The sequence below is a fragment of the Ostrea edulis genome, chromosome 5 (assembly GCF_947568905.1).
Source record: "Ostrea edulis chromosome 5, xbOstEdul1.1, whole genome shotgun sequence".
Taxonomy (NCBI): domain Eukaryota; kingdom Metazoa; phylum Mollusca; class Bivalvia; order Ostreida; family Ostreidae; genus Ostrea; species Ostrea edulis.
In genome coordinates this window covers 59,545,940-59,562,762 of record NC_079168.1, presented here as the reverse complement: position 1 = coordinate 59,562,762, position 16,823 = coordinate 59,545,940, and the positions used below count along the sequence as shown (strand labels likewise).

The following is a 16,823-nucleotide window of genomic DNA, read 5'->3' as shown; positions in this document are numbered from 1 at the left end:
AGTAGCAATATGGTTTCCATTTAAATTCTTTAACGGCTTTTTTCATCGCATGGAGATGCTGTGTTCCTAGATAATCCATTTCTCCCTACAAACGAGAATACCCAAGGTTTGTCATGCCATTTGTTTTTTACACTCAGAAAAGAGGTAGTTTATACCTATTACCAACACCCTTTGGGAGATTGGGGTAAGCGGGGGTATTCTTAGTGAGCATTGCTCACACTACCTCTTGTTTCCCTTTGGAAAACTCTCGTACATACATGTAGTAAGGCGCGAAAGAATTTGTTTACACGCGGGAGTGGGACAGATATTCATAACAGCATAAGTGAATGTACTCAGTAAGTTTCTCATATGCTGTTTGATAACCCGAATTCGACTGATACACAAACTAAGTAAGTGATAAGTATTTAGGGAGTAATTAAATACATAGAATTCTTATCCTATCACGTTATTTCGCTGGTCATAAGTACCATATCCAAGATATTTCTTGCAAATATGACATTGTTTGTGTGTTTCCACTTCGGTAAAACATTTCTTTCGATAGAATTTAGTATTTCCCACATTTACATATTTAAAGAGAAGCCGCTTTTAATACATTTCATCGTTTTCTTCGTTGGCTGAATATACACTCTGTCCCACTTAGGCATTCAAAGTTCCACTAAATGCACCTCCTATACAGAAGAGTTCGTATCTCGAAACTGGCGTATTAATATCCACTGCCAGTCAAAACATGTTCAGTTACGTATGAGGGTGTAGTGTTGAAAAGGTAAATCCGCAGGACGGGCCCGATGCCAAGGAGTAGCTCGCTTCGCGAGTCGACTAAAAAAAATTAATAAAACACACACCAACAAACTCATATTTCAACAGAAAGATCACATTCTATGTTCCGTTCACAGTGTGAAACGATAACAAATTGATAATGTACATGCGTTGATTGCACATGTAATTTCTGGCATATTTAATTGTTTTTTGGCAAGTGACTAAAATTATTGTACGGTCACAATATTTTTCAATAATTACACATATTTTCAAAACCAATCTTTAAATGACACTTAAGGTAATTCCCCATACCACATCTTGATAGTGAAAAACCGACATATTTCTATCAAAATTTGCATGTATTTTGTCGAGGATATATATTGACCAAATTCACGAAGAAAAATATGTATATCGGCCTTTCCCAGAGTACAGCCGCTTCTAAAAATAGAACATATCACTTTAAAATAAACATTGTTAATATACATAGATTTTAAAGCACTGTCTTTATTTAAACGATAGAAATATGTTTCTTTCATATGAATTGAAGAAAATGTATTGTATTTTACTGTTTTCAATAATTTCATTTCCAATGGGTACTGTATAGCAGGAAATTAACTCCCGGAGTTAATTTTCGCTATATTCGCTGAAACAAATTTTCCGCAAATTTAACATTCAGTGAATTAATATTTCATTATGATAAGAAATAAATTGAAGGATATTAAGATTTGTTTTTCCGCGAATTAAACCTGCGATTTGTTGCTAAATGAAATAATCGCGATTTTTTCTGAACGCGATATTAACCTGCTATACAGTAATTAATAGACTACTAGCATATAATGAGAAATGTGTGTATATTACGATGATAAGGATAATTGGTGTATAAGTTTAAGAATTGCAAGTGTCAACATTGAGCAAGAATGTGAAATATTCTTGTATGACATGCCCTTTTTTTCGTCGCACATGTGCTTCTGTCGAGTAAAGCAGAATGAATGATTACAGTCCTTGGAATAAAACCGACCACACCGAGGATAGTTCCACTTGACTGCGTTTGTCTTTTATATACAACTATCTATTTTGTATTGCTTATAGGAGTTATGAGATTGATCACTGTTTGTCATTTTCACCTTTCATTGAAAGAAAGTATATAAGATATGAAAAAAGTGTCGAAAATGCGAAATAAAGATAGAAGTGAGGCGGATTCGAACCATGGCAAAAAATAATCATAGCATAAGCTGCCAGCGGCACTGGGCTATTCTAAGCAAAAGTAACACCCGTATAAATAAGAACCAGATTTTCAAAAATAGTTCCCCTAATTTTTTGTCGGGTTTTCATGAATCCCAAGGCAAGGATGTTCCTAAAAATACTATTGCACATTGTTCTTATGGAGGAATGCTACACGAGAGAATTTTTATATGGATGAAAAGTGGAGAATATGTGCAACAATATTTTGAAATTGAAAACCTTTAAATTAACGTTATTTAGTCAAAAATGCAGTTTTAGTAGAAAGCAATCTGGGGGGAAATGCAAATCCCCTGATGGACTCAAACCCGCGACCAGTTATAATTTAAACAGCATTTTATTATGAATAACATAATAAGGATTAGGCAGCAGGCAATGCCTATATAAGCCAAGGTAAAGTCCACATAATTATACACACAAGAAATTACAATATAGATATGAAGTAAAAGGATAATAAGTCATTCCAAATATAATGATTATATCAGTATTATGATTATGCGACCAGTTGACGTGCAAACCTACTGAGCTACTCAGCTATGTAATAATCTTCAAAATGAATAGACAAATATTGCTGATATTTATATTTTCATTCATGTTTTGAAAGGACGTCAGCCATTATGAAGATGTAGTGTATTTCCTTGAGATTGTAATCTATCAAAGTATAAAAAAAAAATATCAGGGGCAGGCCAAAGTTCATATCCAAATTGGTGCTTAAAGAAGTTCGCACTTGCGATTTGGAGTAATGTCAATTTTTTTGGCAAGTGTATTTTTGATTTCAACATTGAAGGAGAATTAGGAAATGAAAAACTGGGGTCGCAACGCTTGTTATTGAGCTACATTGTTCTAAACATGACCTTTTTGCACTTAAGATTTATTCAATTAAACTTGATTTGTCTGTCAACACAACATAAGCAACGCAAATCAATCATTACATAAAATAGTTATACAAACGTGTCTTCTAATAACACAGATAAAAAAGTTTGATTCAAGTAGTGGGAGCTAGAGATCTTTTTTTTTTTTAATTATTGGCGAAAATACTGAATTTTTATAGAAAATTTTGAGTAAATAAATTTAAACTTTTATTAAGAATCGGTGTTCTGTTTGGAAAAATATATCAACCAAATTAATAAATTACAACATTTGTGTATCGTGGAATAATGACCACGATATTCCTTTGGTCTTTGCAATAACCGTGGTAGAATCGTACTTATACCCCCAACTGCCCTTTCAAAAGATGAAATTCTTTAAAATCATATTTCAGTTTTAAACAGATTTGATATCCCAGCCAATGTGATGTATGAATATGAGTTACTGTACCTATAATGAATCCCTAAACTTCACAAAAACCCTTCAAAGATACATTGCTGGATCCAGTAAATGTTCTACCTAGCCCATATCTTTGTTCATCACGAAAATATTAACAACTGTGAAGGAAAAACTTCAAACTTGCTGTGCCACAACATATGCCAGAAGTGATGTAAATCAAATATGATTTTGAAAAATGCTAAAGAAGTGTTGGTAAATTTGAAATCGCGAACCTTTTTTCAAATTAACAACATCAAAATGTCTGATTTTCACGACCATTTCTCACGATATATTAAAGACAAGACCTTTTACCATCATAGACAGTTGCTTCTTCAACAAGAATGGAAAAAGGAAATACATTATTCATAGATATGTATTCATATTTAGTTTTCGTTCATCCAAAAAATTACTTTGTTAAACATCACTCTGATTCCACACACAAATACCCTGAAGTTGAAATTAAAAATATGCTGGAGTTCCTCATTGCCAATATCTTCGTAGTCTTTGGTGATCAAGTCTTCCAACAGTCTGTTGGAATTTCTATGGGCACGAATTGTGCTACTTTGTTAGCTGACCTGTTTTTATATTCTTATGAAGCAGAATTTATTCAAAAGCTTCTACATCAGAAAAAATCTCATGCTGTGGCCTTCAACTCGACATTTAGATATACTGACGACGTTTTATCTAAAACAATAATCATTTTCATTCATATATCAATTCGATATATCCCTTGGAACTCGAAATAAAAGACACCACAGAGTCCTCCATATCGGCTTTGTACTTAGATATTTTATTGAAAATAGATATTAACAGCAAACTAACAGCTTGACTCAACTTAATGACAAACGGGATGATTTCATCTTCTCCATCGTCAACTTTCCATATTCATGTTGCAATAATCCATTACTATCTGCATATGGTATTTTTATCTCTCAACTGATTCGATTTGCAAGAGATTGTTCTGTGTATGATCAGTTTTTAAAATCGAGACAAACAAGTTGATGTTACAGGGGTTTCAACAATCTCATTTAAAATCAGCATTTGGCAAATTCTATGTCGTTATCACGATCTAGTCTGCCAATACCACCTGTCTGTCTTTTGCCAAAATTGTAATTTTTATGATCCCAGAAAGAAAGAGGTTTGGTTCCAATAATGTGCCAAAATTATTGTAGTTAATATTGTTTCTATCATTTCAGAGACTTCTTCAAGTTTGCTGTATATGGTATAAAAACTAAATGCATAGTCAGGAAACACAGAAAAGGATCTACCAAAATTGTGATGGTTTGACTCTAGGACGGGTCCAAATTAGTCATCGTGTTAATGTAACATTAAACGTATATTATGTAAAGTGTTTCGGGGGCATATATATTTTTTAAAAACACATATTGTTCTATACTGTTGCTGAATATTATAATTTAGCTTAGATCCGACACATAAAACAGAGTTGGTGCACACTGATAAATAAATTTGCGTAAGATTTTGTAGGTTTCTGAGCAGGATTTTTTTTTAGATTCCAAAGCCCTCGGGACTAGTGATACTTTTAACTAATTCTCATGTGGCTGATAAGGCATGTGGGCCGCTTATATAATTAGAACCAGGTATATTTATCATGAATTAAAAATAATTCAGTAAAAACAAAATGAATAGGGGTGTCAGTGTGTGTACGGGGGTGTCAGTGTGTGTACGGAGGTGTCAGTGTGTGTATGGGGATGTGTCAGTGTGTGTATGGGGGGTGTCAGTGTGTGGGGTGTGTGTCAGTGTGTGTATGGGGGTGTCAGTGTGTGTATGGGGGTGTGTCAGTGTGTGTGTATGGGGGTGTCAGTGTGTGTGGGGTGTGTCAGTGTGTGTATGGGGATGTGTCAGTGTGTGTATGGGGGGGTGTCAGTGTGTGTGTATGGGGGTGTCAGTGTGTGTATTGGGGTGTCAGTGTGTGTATGGAGATGTGTCAGTGTGTGTATGGGGGTGTGTCAGTGTGTGTATGGGGGGTATCAGTGTGTGTATGGGGGTGTCAGTGTGTGTATGGAGGTGTCAGTGTGGATGGGGATGTGTCAGTGTGTGTATGGGGGGGGGGGGGGTGTCAGTGTGTGTGTATGGGGGTGTCAGTGTGTGTGGGGTGTGTATGGGGGTGGGGGTGTGTCAGTGTGTGTATGGGGGCGGGGTGTCAGTGTGTGTGGGGGGGAGGGGGTGTCAGTGTGTGTATGGGGATGTGTCAATGTGTGTATGGGGGATGCCAGTGTGGTTGGGGGGGGGCACATACATTACATGTGGATTATTTGGACTTTGTAACATCATAAAAACCCATCAGCAAAATGTTACTGGTTTAACAAGAAATTACAACATCTGTGTCATTTTATACTTTTATTATTTCTATCATGAATACAACTTTCATAAACATAATATTTACAAAGTTTATGTATGATTCATATTCAGCTTGCTGACATATCGGTGGGGATCGTTCGACGTCTAAAACAAAACCTTTTGTTTCAGACTAAATATTACTTACAAGAACAAGTAAAACATGTCCATTCTGATCTGATGATAATGGCATACAATAACTACAGCTCTACATGGCTTCAGAGTATTTGTAAAAGTCTCAATTTCAGGTTCATGATTACCAAAAATTAAAACATGAATATAGGAAATTCATTTTTATTGACTGTGAATCATTTCATTTTTAAGTCATCACTGTTGATGAGAAAAGTGCATGCAGGAATATATTTCAAAGAAAGGCTTTCCACTATAGCCTTTGATATTCGGTTGAGTTGCAAGGCTTAAGTAGGCGCCAAACGGTTTCTCTTTGAAAGCTTTCTGCCGATCATGCGCTTTATTTTTCCTCTTTTTCAATCAGAAAGTAAAACGCTACACCTTTCATCACTTGTTAACGTGTATTGTTACAGGAAAACATTTAAGCAGGTTTTGAAGGAACGCCTTCTTTATATTTGCATTTAGAGCATGCGCTGCTTGAAATCACATGACACAACAACACTGAGTAAATTTACTAATGTTCATGGCGATTCTTGTGACGTAGAAGCACTTTGACTAGAAACGGAACCGGAAGTTGATGTTGACGTAAACACGTTAGCGCTGCTGGACACCTGATCGGCGTCATCTTCCTCGATATCTATTCTTGGAGAGTCTGTACTTCTATCACTCATGCAGTCACTAAATGCAGAACTCGTGTCCTTTGATTCACTATCAACTGACGTTTTTGAAGATTTATCTTTGTCGGCTGATGTACTTCCGCTTTCAGCTGTTCTTTTCGCTGCCTCTTCCTCACGCTTCACTTTTCTCCACTTGGCTCTCCTATTCTTGAACCAAACCTGGAAAAAACATATTTACAATATTAAATGAGTTGTCTAATCAGATATTCAGCCAGTTCTACGATCAGAGACGTTAATTTATTGTCTGAATACGATTACGTTGACGTTAGGGTTGCATTAGGATACGGATAACCGTAATCTGATGACTGATGTTAAAGCTCGGAATAAAGAGAGTGTTGCTTATACAGCTCGCATAAAGAATGACTTGTGTCATTCAGTATCTGCAGATCGGGCAGATTTTATGGAATTTTCCTACTAAATGAATTAATTTCTTGTGACGGTAAAAAGCATCGATCGTCGCGCTGGGAACGTTGGCTTTTTTGTTTGTTTGCAGTATGATTTTTATCTTATTTTTGGCATTGGCGATAAAACCAGAGTCCATGTGGGGATAGAACCGTGTCATGTAGCGTTCAATTTTTTTGGATCTATTTGAAGTGATTTCGCATCGTCGGCTAGCGTGTTGACAAAAAAGAAAGTTTGACACTCAGTGTGCTAATATCAAGCATGTGCTCACAACTGTATGTCGCGAAATGAAATTTTTGTTTCTGCTTTCGCTTTGAAAATTAATACTTGGATTAAAAGCCGAGGTACAGTTGTCACGCCAATCTCGCCTCTGCGTCTTTGTATAAACAACAAAATAATTTTATGGCTTATTATCTTTGATCTAGATTCTGGTTCCATAAAATCACTAGTCGGTTTGCTTAAGTACAAGAAAATAGTCCCTGACTGTCGTCATTTTCTAAGGCTACAAAATTACTCGCAGAAAGGATGGTTCGTAATTAAAATGCAATTCCGTCATTGGTTCAGAAAATAAACAACTTCCGGTAGCGTTTGGACTTAAATACTCTTAATGTGTTAAGTTCCTTTTAAGAAAAAGATATTACATGTTTGCTTTCAATTTAACAACACATTAAAGCACGCACATCACGAATGCATGGTGATAATTTCAAAAATAATCGCCTGACACATAAAACAGAGTTGGTGCACATTGATAAATAAATTTGCGTAAGATTTTGTAGGTTTCTGAGCATTTACGGCCAATTTAGGAACGCGAGACCAGTCTGATAAGCGTTCGCCGAATTTCTCAGATATCATCTTAAATCTTTCTTCTCGCTTTGAACATATTATTAAATGAATAACCCAAAAATCCAATTCGGAAAGTAGAAAAAAGAAAAGATAAAGCTGACGAAGAAAACGCCGCAGTGATAAAATTCGTTATTGGAAAATGATGACTGGCTGATTTACTCCGTTATCTGATGAAGTCCTAAGTTTCTCCTTTTGATCAGAGGGCGTAAAGTTGGGGCAGGAGTTATGAGATTTTTCTACTTCTCGATATTTATTTTGTGGGAAAGTGATAAAAATGTACAGAGGCGACTACTGTCTCATTGTCATAAATAAAAGGAAGAAAACACACAAACAAATTAACCTTAAACATGTTATCGTATTTCTTAAGGAAATTTGGTCTCCATCGTGATAATTTCGAGTATATTGAATATAGTTTAACGCATGGATTTGATTTTTACAACAATTTTATTTATGGATATCAAAATGATGGTATCCCAAGTATTTTGTTTTCTAAATTGAAATAGCAAAATAATTATCCTCTACACTTTCGAGTGGAAAATTGGTCAATGGCATTCTTTTTGATGATTTTGTTTTGGTTTTTATGAAAGAAAGTTCGATGAGCGTAGTCAAAAGTAAGCAAATAGTCCCAAAATATTTACAATTGACAAATCTATTCTAATTTTGATCTTTAAAAATATATTACCTCGACTCTTTCTTCTTTGAGATCTATTTTCACAGCTAATTCTTCCCTTAAAAGAACATCCGGGTAATGAGTTTTGTTGAAAGTCTTTTCTAGCTCTTCCAACTGTTCCTCAGTGAATATCGTTCGGTGACGTCTTTTCCGCTTTTGCCCAGCACGTGCCAAGTCAGCCGTCATTAACCCAGGAAATGGACTATAAGCAGCTGCTAAGTAAATGAAGAAAACAATATTATCTACAAACGGATCTGGAGAGGCCTGAATGAATACTCAGTAATTCTTTTGAATACTAAGAGGTATAAATACCGTCCTATGAGAAGGATTCCTTCTGTTATCATCCCCTTTTTCAATAAAAAATTTATTTATTTATTCCTATTTTGGAAAGTTTCAAGTTTAGTAGGGACATATTTTTAAAGAAATAATTTTCAGTTTTTGAAATACATGAGAGCTTCAACTGAGATGCTTTATGCCAGCATAGTTCGATGATTCATGAAAAATACGCCGGCGTGAAGTGTTACGCAGTTCATGCCCTAATGTATTTTCAAAATTGAAATTTAATTTCTACATTTACATTCTGCTTTCAATTCTGTTAGATTTCCCAGCCGTTAACATAGGCGTTTTACATTTGTCAAAATTCATACACAACATCGCATTCATGAGGAAATGGTAAAAATATCAAAGGTAAAAAAAAAACAACATTGGAAATGTAATGAGTGATGAAACAATTCACGCCTGCTGAATGATGAGGATTATCACAATATTTTAACCCACCGATACCACAATATTTTAACCCACCAATACCACTATATTTTAACCCACCGATACTATTCAACACACCAATACCCATAATGCAAAATTGAATCAAATAGCATTATAAACATTAGCAACGCAATGAAATAGTCGACAAGTGATATGTGAGATATATATATATATATATACGAACAACCAGATGGTCAAATTTTCGGGACGATCCGTCCCTTCTTCAGGACAAACGAAAAGAATTACATAATGTGGCCAATATCAACAGAGAATGATAACAAATTGAAGAAGGGACGGTCGTCCCGAAAATTTGACAATCTGGTTGTTCGTGTCGTTGGTCATTTTAGTGCTTTGTATAATTTTTTGTATTTGGCCTTGTATCCATGTTGTGGATCCGACACTTTTAGGTATCGGGTGTTGTTGCAACTTAGTGCTTATATATATATATATATATATATATATATATATATATATATATATATATATATATATAATATGCGCGCGCGCCATCCACGGTAATTTCATTTTACGTTTTTCTAAGCTACTGATGAAAATTATTTACTAATGTTCTCTCTTGTAGTAAAAAGGCTTTAATTAAATCATTTAAGTTGATTCAGTCCATATAATGTGCAACAGACGAGCCTGAAATTGATTCACAAAATAAAAACCCGTGATAATTCCCTTTTGTTGCTCCAAATTAGTTTTCCTCATATTTTGTTGAAAAGCTTTAATCGTTGAAAATATAAAATACGACTGAGCACTTTGATGTTGACAGAATCTTCATAACGGCTGATACAGATTCATAGAAGCGTGGTGGCGTAATGAGCCAGAACAAGATATCGCCATAGAAAAAATCGGGACTCTTTTTGTTGATAAGACTTAAACTTCCAATTTTACTTCTTTTTCTCTCCAAAAACTTAATCTGTAGTCTTTGATTGGCTTCCGATTTTAAAAATTGCACATATGTTAAAATCAGTATTGGATTCTCCTAATAAATAAATCAGCCCCTGTGAGATAATCTATTAATCATTTGCTTTAAAAAGTTTATTACTTGTATGTTAAATCTCTACACAGTCTGAATATTTCTACAAGAACTAATAGCTAAAATTTCAGTATATCCGTTTCATTGAAAATTTTCCTTTGAACAGATATCGATAATCAAACAGCTTAGTAATGTCACGGACTCAGAAATGTTATTGCATGTGATATAAAGTTTATTTTTTGAATTTTGATGAATAAGATTAATACAGCGGCAGTTTTATGGTCTGGAATACAGAATGTTTCTGTTTTATACAAATATATGTTAAGACAGACTACAGGAAAATCACTTGACTTCCTATATTAGAAAGTAACAAAAAATTAACGACATTTGAAATACTGAAATTGGGATTATTTTTCAAAGTTCTCAAAAAGTACTAATTTTAATTCTTTATTCAGGTATACATTTATTTATTTCATTATTTGTTTATTTATTTATTCAAAATGAGGTCAGGGGTTTGATTTTTCATTCAAATCTTTAGAGTGACAGAAATACTATTTACAATGTTATTAAAATATTCATGCTTGTTTTGAATTATTTTAAAAGACAATTTTCACACCTCCGTCGGGTTGAATAACAGTGAATACTAATCGATACGCAGACCTCGTTTGCCGAAGAACACAGCTTTTCAGATTAAATTGCAGAATATTTCATCTATAAGCGACGGAGGTCATACGAACCTCGTGATAATATCCCCTTATAATGACATTACTGACTTTAATTTTTCATTATTCGGGATTAGTTGCGTTGGGTGTCCTGTTCCGCAGGACTAAACCATATGCATATGAAACAATTTGTTTAATTTATTTTTCAAAGTTTACGAGTTAAGTCATTATGAATACACATGTTTGCATATTATTGGTTCCAGTTCGGTAAAATTACCAAATAAATCATAATCCATACACCCCGCAACCCTCCATTGTAATTTATATCAACCTTTCATCTACCATTAGAATCCAGTATGATGAAACAGAGTTTGCAATTATGTAAATCAGTTTTAACAATGCATAAAGATGAAATTGTAATACCCTTATACTTAAAAGACATAAATCGGGACTAGAGGAACACTGTCCACAGAAAAAGAATGCCTCTCTTAGTGTAGAGACTAGTCTGCACCCTTTTATCTGTTATATCGCAACTCTATCCTCTTGAAATATGACCAGCCTTCGACGAATTACAAGGAATCTCGCCATATTTGAATTAATATCAAGATGAATTCATTGAGAGAGGAATGAAGTCGTTGTGTGAAGCGACTCCCGTGTGGAAAAGGTGTGTCACGCGGTCTTTATGTATTCCTCTAACAGCAATTTTGAGACATACCACGGTACATATATTTAAAAGACATAGAAAGCTTATTCAGATAATAAAATGCAAGAATTCTTGGTTTTTTAATTAAATTAATTTATTATATCTATCCGTTAAAGGGTTTTAAAAATTCATTTGATATTGAAATATCTGTAAAAATTATCACGTCTCCACTAATTCTTTCATTTGATAAAAAGCAATAGTGATAAAAATATATCTGTTCTTGGTTGACGATTTCCTACATCTGTCAAGGTACATGTAATTATATATCTTTAGATAGGATTCCTTTTAACAGTGCTTAATGATATTACCTGACATTCACATTAATACAAAGTCAAAGTTCCAGCTATGAATACCTAAATTCTATCAGAAAATGAACACTACGTCTTAAATATTTGTAAAAATTATTATTCAATTTCATTTCGAAAGTGGATCAGACTCCTTTATCGGCATTACCACATAGTACCGATTAGCAGACGTCAATGAGATTATGTACAAGATACCGTTTAGCTGAAACAACAATTTGTTTTTCTATGTAACACAGCACATTGCTAACAAAGCATTTGTCCAAGAATCAGAGAGAATATTTTCTTCTTGTTTCCCATTCATCCGTTAATACCTTGAAATATTCCGATTCTGAAAAAGTCACCTTTCGTGTAATCCAGTTTATGTAGCGATTATTGAATGTGTGTTTTTATATGGCTTTCTGTGATATTACTCAACATGATAATCCTAAAATTAACAAAACAACACAGTATGTTCCCAATGGGGTGTCCATGGATCAGCACCTACCCTCGTGTCTGTTTATAAGTTTTGAGTATTTGTAAGAAAGTCCTTTATGATATAAGGAAGACCAAATTGCACTCTTTATAATAGAAATTAAACGTTTCTCTACTGGAATATTCGTTTTTGGTAAAATCCAAAGAATTATTTTATCTTTCATAAACAGATGACAACCAAACACAAAGTATGTACAGGTTAAAAGCAGTTTAAGCCTCTGAACATGAAAAATAAAATGCAAAACAGCAATCTGAAAAATTACGCAAACATGTAAATTAGGTCTTTTCACACCTTCGAGACCCTTGTAAATTCTGAATTTGTACAAAGAACTTGTGCTGTAGTTTATTTTATAGAAGTTATCAATATTCGGGATCTGTGAGTCGGATTGGAGATAAGTGCTTTATATATTTTATGAGCTTAAATCATTATCCATTTAGGGACCATTACACAAAGTCATTGATCTTCGCCGCTCAGATTGTCTGTGTAGAGATAATTCGCGCCAATCTTGTTACGGCTAAATACCTAAAATCAACAGGGTTAAACCCAGGAATATTAATTGATTTAGAAAAATAATCGGGTTTTTTTTCCACTGATATTTGCTGTTTTTCTTACAAAAATCTGTAGAAAATACAATTTAATCTCAATAAATCCATTAAAGCCAGAGCAACCTTCGTTTTAGTAACAATAAAGGCGTGACGTTAGCGGACAGATCACGGGACCGACGGTTAGATATTTATTTGCTTCAAGTCACGGACCATTTTATGAAATGTATCTTTAATAAGATCACCAGGGTAAGCTTGTCAATATTAATTACATCATACTTGGGAAATTAAGTCCCTGGTGGATCATATCTAATTGGATGACTCTGATTCTAATTCAAAATAAATGAAAAATGAAGGTACTCAGATGTTGCATTAAGTGGAAATTTCGAAAAATATGTAGAAATTTCATGTTTTGTAGATTAATTGATCATGAAATTCTAGGAAATCACATTTATATTTCATATTTCTCTTAATTAATCTTTTGCCAGTTAATAAAATTGATGCTCAATAAAAAAGTATGTTCATTTGATATAATTTATTCGCAAGAATATCTGACTGCAACTTGAAACACAGGTACATTACATTATTAGATTTTAATATTTCAAATCACCATTTAGCGCTTAAAGTATACCCGGTCGGGCGTCTGTATCTAGGGGGACTTGTTTATTTTATTTAACAGACAAACAGCGCGAAAGATGAGAATTTTAAATTCGATTAAAGCTTTCCTATAATTAGAGATGTACAGAACAATGAGTTTGGTGTTTCGATTTTTGAATGTGACACCCACTTAAAAGCCTTAGTGCTTCCTATGTGAAGGAGATGTCACGAGGTAAAGCCAATGGCTACCGAGTGTCCATCTCTGTCAGACCGATGTCCGAATTTTACTGTTGGCTATTACAATTGTTAATTGAAAATGAAATGACCGAAACAAGTCCCATAACAGGTACGAGTCAGAACTTATCAGATTTAGTCAAATAAAGTAAATATTAGCTATTTAAAATCACATTAACAACGGTTAAGGAGACATCCTCGATTTGAATAATACTGATGCCTTTTTAGGTTGTCTCCCTATCTCTTACTGCATCCTAAACACTGCCCCGCCCCGGGAAGGACTGCTGTTGTTGTTGTTGTAGAGTGGGCACACAATGACCATCGACTCTCTTGGGTTCGTCAGTGACCAGTGTTGGTCAGTTTCAAATGACCACTGGGTCCCATTGCTGATCAGACTTTTGAATAGATGTGCACACTTAAGTTTACTTCTACTCAATTTTAGATCTTTTCGACTATCTTTCTGGTTTTAAAAAGTTTTTTGTATCTTTTTTTTAATATAAAGAATCGTTCACTGATATTTATTTATTTATTCATTTATTTTTTGCTAAGAGAATCTAATATCCATTATTTTTCTTAAAAATTATAAATGCATTATTAGAATTGGGAGTCGCATGCAATAATCATAGCCAGAAAATGTTTTATTTACAGGTACATTTCCATTTCCAAGTAATAAGCAATCTAACTCAATGAAAATACTGAAAGTACAATTCAACGGTATGTTGCTTTATTCTTGTGATTGACGTGGACTTACACAGATGAAAAATGACATGCATAGTTTAAAAAAACATACGTGAATAGTTTTCGGTCCTGTATATTAGTGTCGTTTTATATATGTTTTATATATGTTCATTAATATTTTTGTATTAGGATATTTCCCAATTGTTTCATTACCTACAAATGAAAAGTTTAACTTTGTCCATATATATGAAAGTTAACAGCAGTGATTTTCATGTTCGACAGAGATATCAAAATATTTTATTTATCTTGTTGAGGTATAATTCTATTTTCAATAGATGATTTTTGGTTTCTGCCATACATTTCCTTTCATTCATGTACAGCAGTTAATTATAGAAATTGGGAATCGCACAGATATATGTATATAACTAACATTTACAGGAAGACATATTGCAATATCTAAAATCATGAAGATCCCTTACTACATCTTCGTATATCAAAAGAAAATATAATCAAAGAATATTCAAAAGTTTAAAGATTGATTGTAAATATAACAATGGTTTACATGCATCAATTGAAATTTTCAAAATTGAATTATTTACGTAGTATTATCAAATTTTATTATCATTCTTTTTTATTGCATTGCACGAAGTTTAATTTAGACTTACCAAAGAACTCCTGGGGGGAATGTGGAAGGCCCGCGTATGGGAAATAGGGCGTCGGTCTGTGAGTGAGGTAAGGTCGCGGGGCTAGGATATTGTCAATAGTAAACAGTGGGGGACTGCTGCTGGCGGCCGCTAAAACACTGTTGTGGTAGGACTTTAGTTGCTCCGTAGAGTAGTAGTAAGGCAGGTGATGCATTTTCAAAGATTACACGGCGAAATAAGGTTTGAGTACAACGTCACTATGAACCAGCGTTTGTTTATGCTAAATCAAGAAACAAAAGCATCCAGGACAAATCACAACTTTGAAAACATCTGCGCAAAAAGTCCAATGGTAGAAGTTACAGTTGCCTCCTAGTTTGTTTAATCGGTTTATAAGATATATGTGTGTTGTAAATAAAGTCCGGTAGTTTTGTCACGATGCTCAATCTAAACAGGTGTACACAAATTTCGTCTAAAACTCGGATCCTCTGCAGTATCAAAGATGAACTGATATCCTATCCTTTTATTAGTCAAGGATAAAGTATCTATATTTTCAGAAACTTTAACTTTTATTTTCTTTATTGTCATAGGTAATCGGTAATTCAAGTCCAAATACCCTTTTGCTTTTGTTCCTTGGTCGTGATTGACAGCTCTCCGGACCAATCATAATCAATCGACATCATCTTCACGCCATGTTGTTTCTACGCCCCTCTGATTATCGACAAAATTAAAGTGTATGCTTTCATATAAACATTTAAGCTTAGGGCGTTTACAAATTTGAACACTTCACACTGGTAGATGCCGTCTATTTTATGGAGTGTATCCAGAGGTTTTCTCCCTCATTGGTAAATTTTACTTGCGTCAGAGAAAACACAGTAACAGGAAGCTGCGGTACAAAGATGTAATCTAAAAAAAAAAATAGTTAGAGTGTTCTTACAATGTTATTTATCAAAGATATTTCCTTCCCTTTCTTAAAACCTGTACTGATCCTACTAGACAGTAGTACTGTAAACTGCAGTTTTATGTTTGTACAATCCTTGTTTCTTTATTTTTCACTCTCGGTTGGTTTTCTTTTCTTTCTTTTTTTTTTTTTTTTTTTGTCTAATCATGGAAGAAATCTCTTAACTTTTGGACGAACGACTACAAGCGATGAGGTTCCCAAATAGTCAAAGATGCAGATAACATAAAATACCAGGCGAGCTAATTTATATTTAATCGCCCAGCACATTTATGTGTTCCACTGAATTAGCTTTCTTTTCACATTTTTTTCCAAATTATATTTTATGGTAAATAATTTTTAGGCTATAAATGGGTCGCCTTTGTCGAGCTATCTCTTGCCATCATGCAGGAACCATTTTTACCCTAATTATAGATTAAATCACATCGCCAAAATCTGTCAAATTCTAAAATTTTCTTGTTTTTACACTGTCACCACAGCCGATGATGCTGATCTTTTTTCTTTTTATGCCCGAGTTTCTCTTTTTATGCCCGAGATCGAATAGGATCAAACGAAGTCAATTTCCTGTGAAAAGCTTTAAAACGTTATAATTTTTAAAAGAACTATTTTGATTCTGGTATTTTGCACTTCGTAAAATCTGAAAATTATAAAAATCTAAAATTAAAAAGGTATATTTCCAAGTAACATCTTTGAATATCAAAGAAACCATTTTGGATTATTTTTCGTGGAACTTCAAGGCATTAGCAAGTTATAACGTTATGTTTAGTTTCCATGGAAATTCAGTTCAATCAAAATATAAGAAAATGGTTTACTTTTGTGTAAAAATGGTAAAGATTCTAGAATGACAGAATCTAACGAAAACGCTAAACCAGACGTACAATTTTCCTTACTATTCTTGGATTTCAGAA

The 16,823-nt window shown here is 34.0% G+C and overlaps 1 protein-coding gene across 1 annotated transcript; it reads right to left on the bottom strand.

The window, feature by feature from the left end:
- Positions 1-5,643: 5,643 nt before the first annotated feature.
- On the bottom strand, positions 5,644-16,003 carry LOC125650877 (homeobox protein goosecoid-like). The gene is made up of 3 exons (XM_048879446.2): positions 14,982-16,003; positions 8,389-8,591; positions 5,644-6,620 (listed from the first exon to the last, which is right to left on the bottom strand). The coding sequence occupies exons 1-3, from the start codon at positions 15,172-15,174 to the stop codon at positions 6,306-6,308; spliced, it is 711 nt and encodes a 236-aa protein (XP_048735403.1). The 5' UTR covers positions 15,175-16,003; the 3' UTR covers positions 5,644-6,305.
- Between the last annotated feature and the right edge of the window lie 820 nt (positions 16,004-16,823).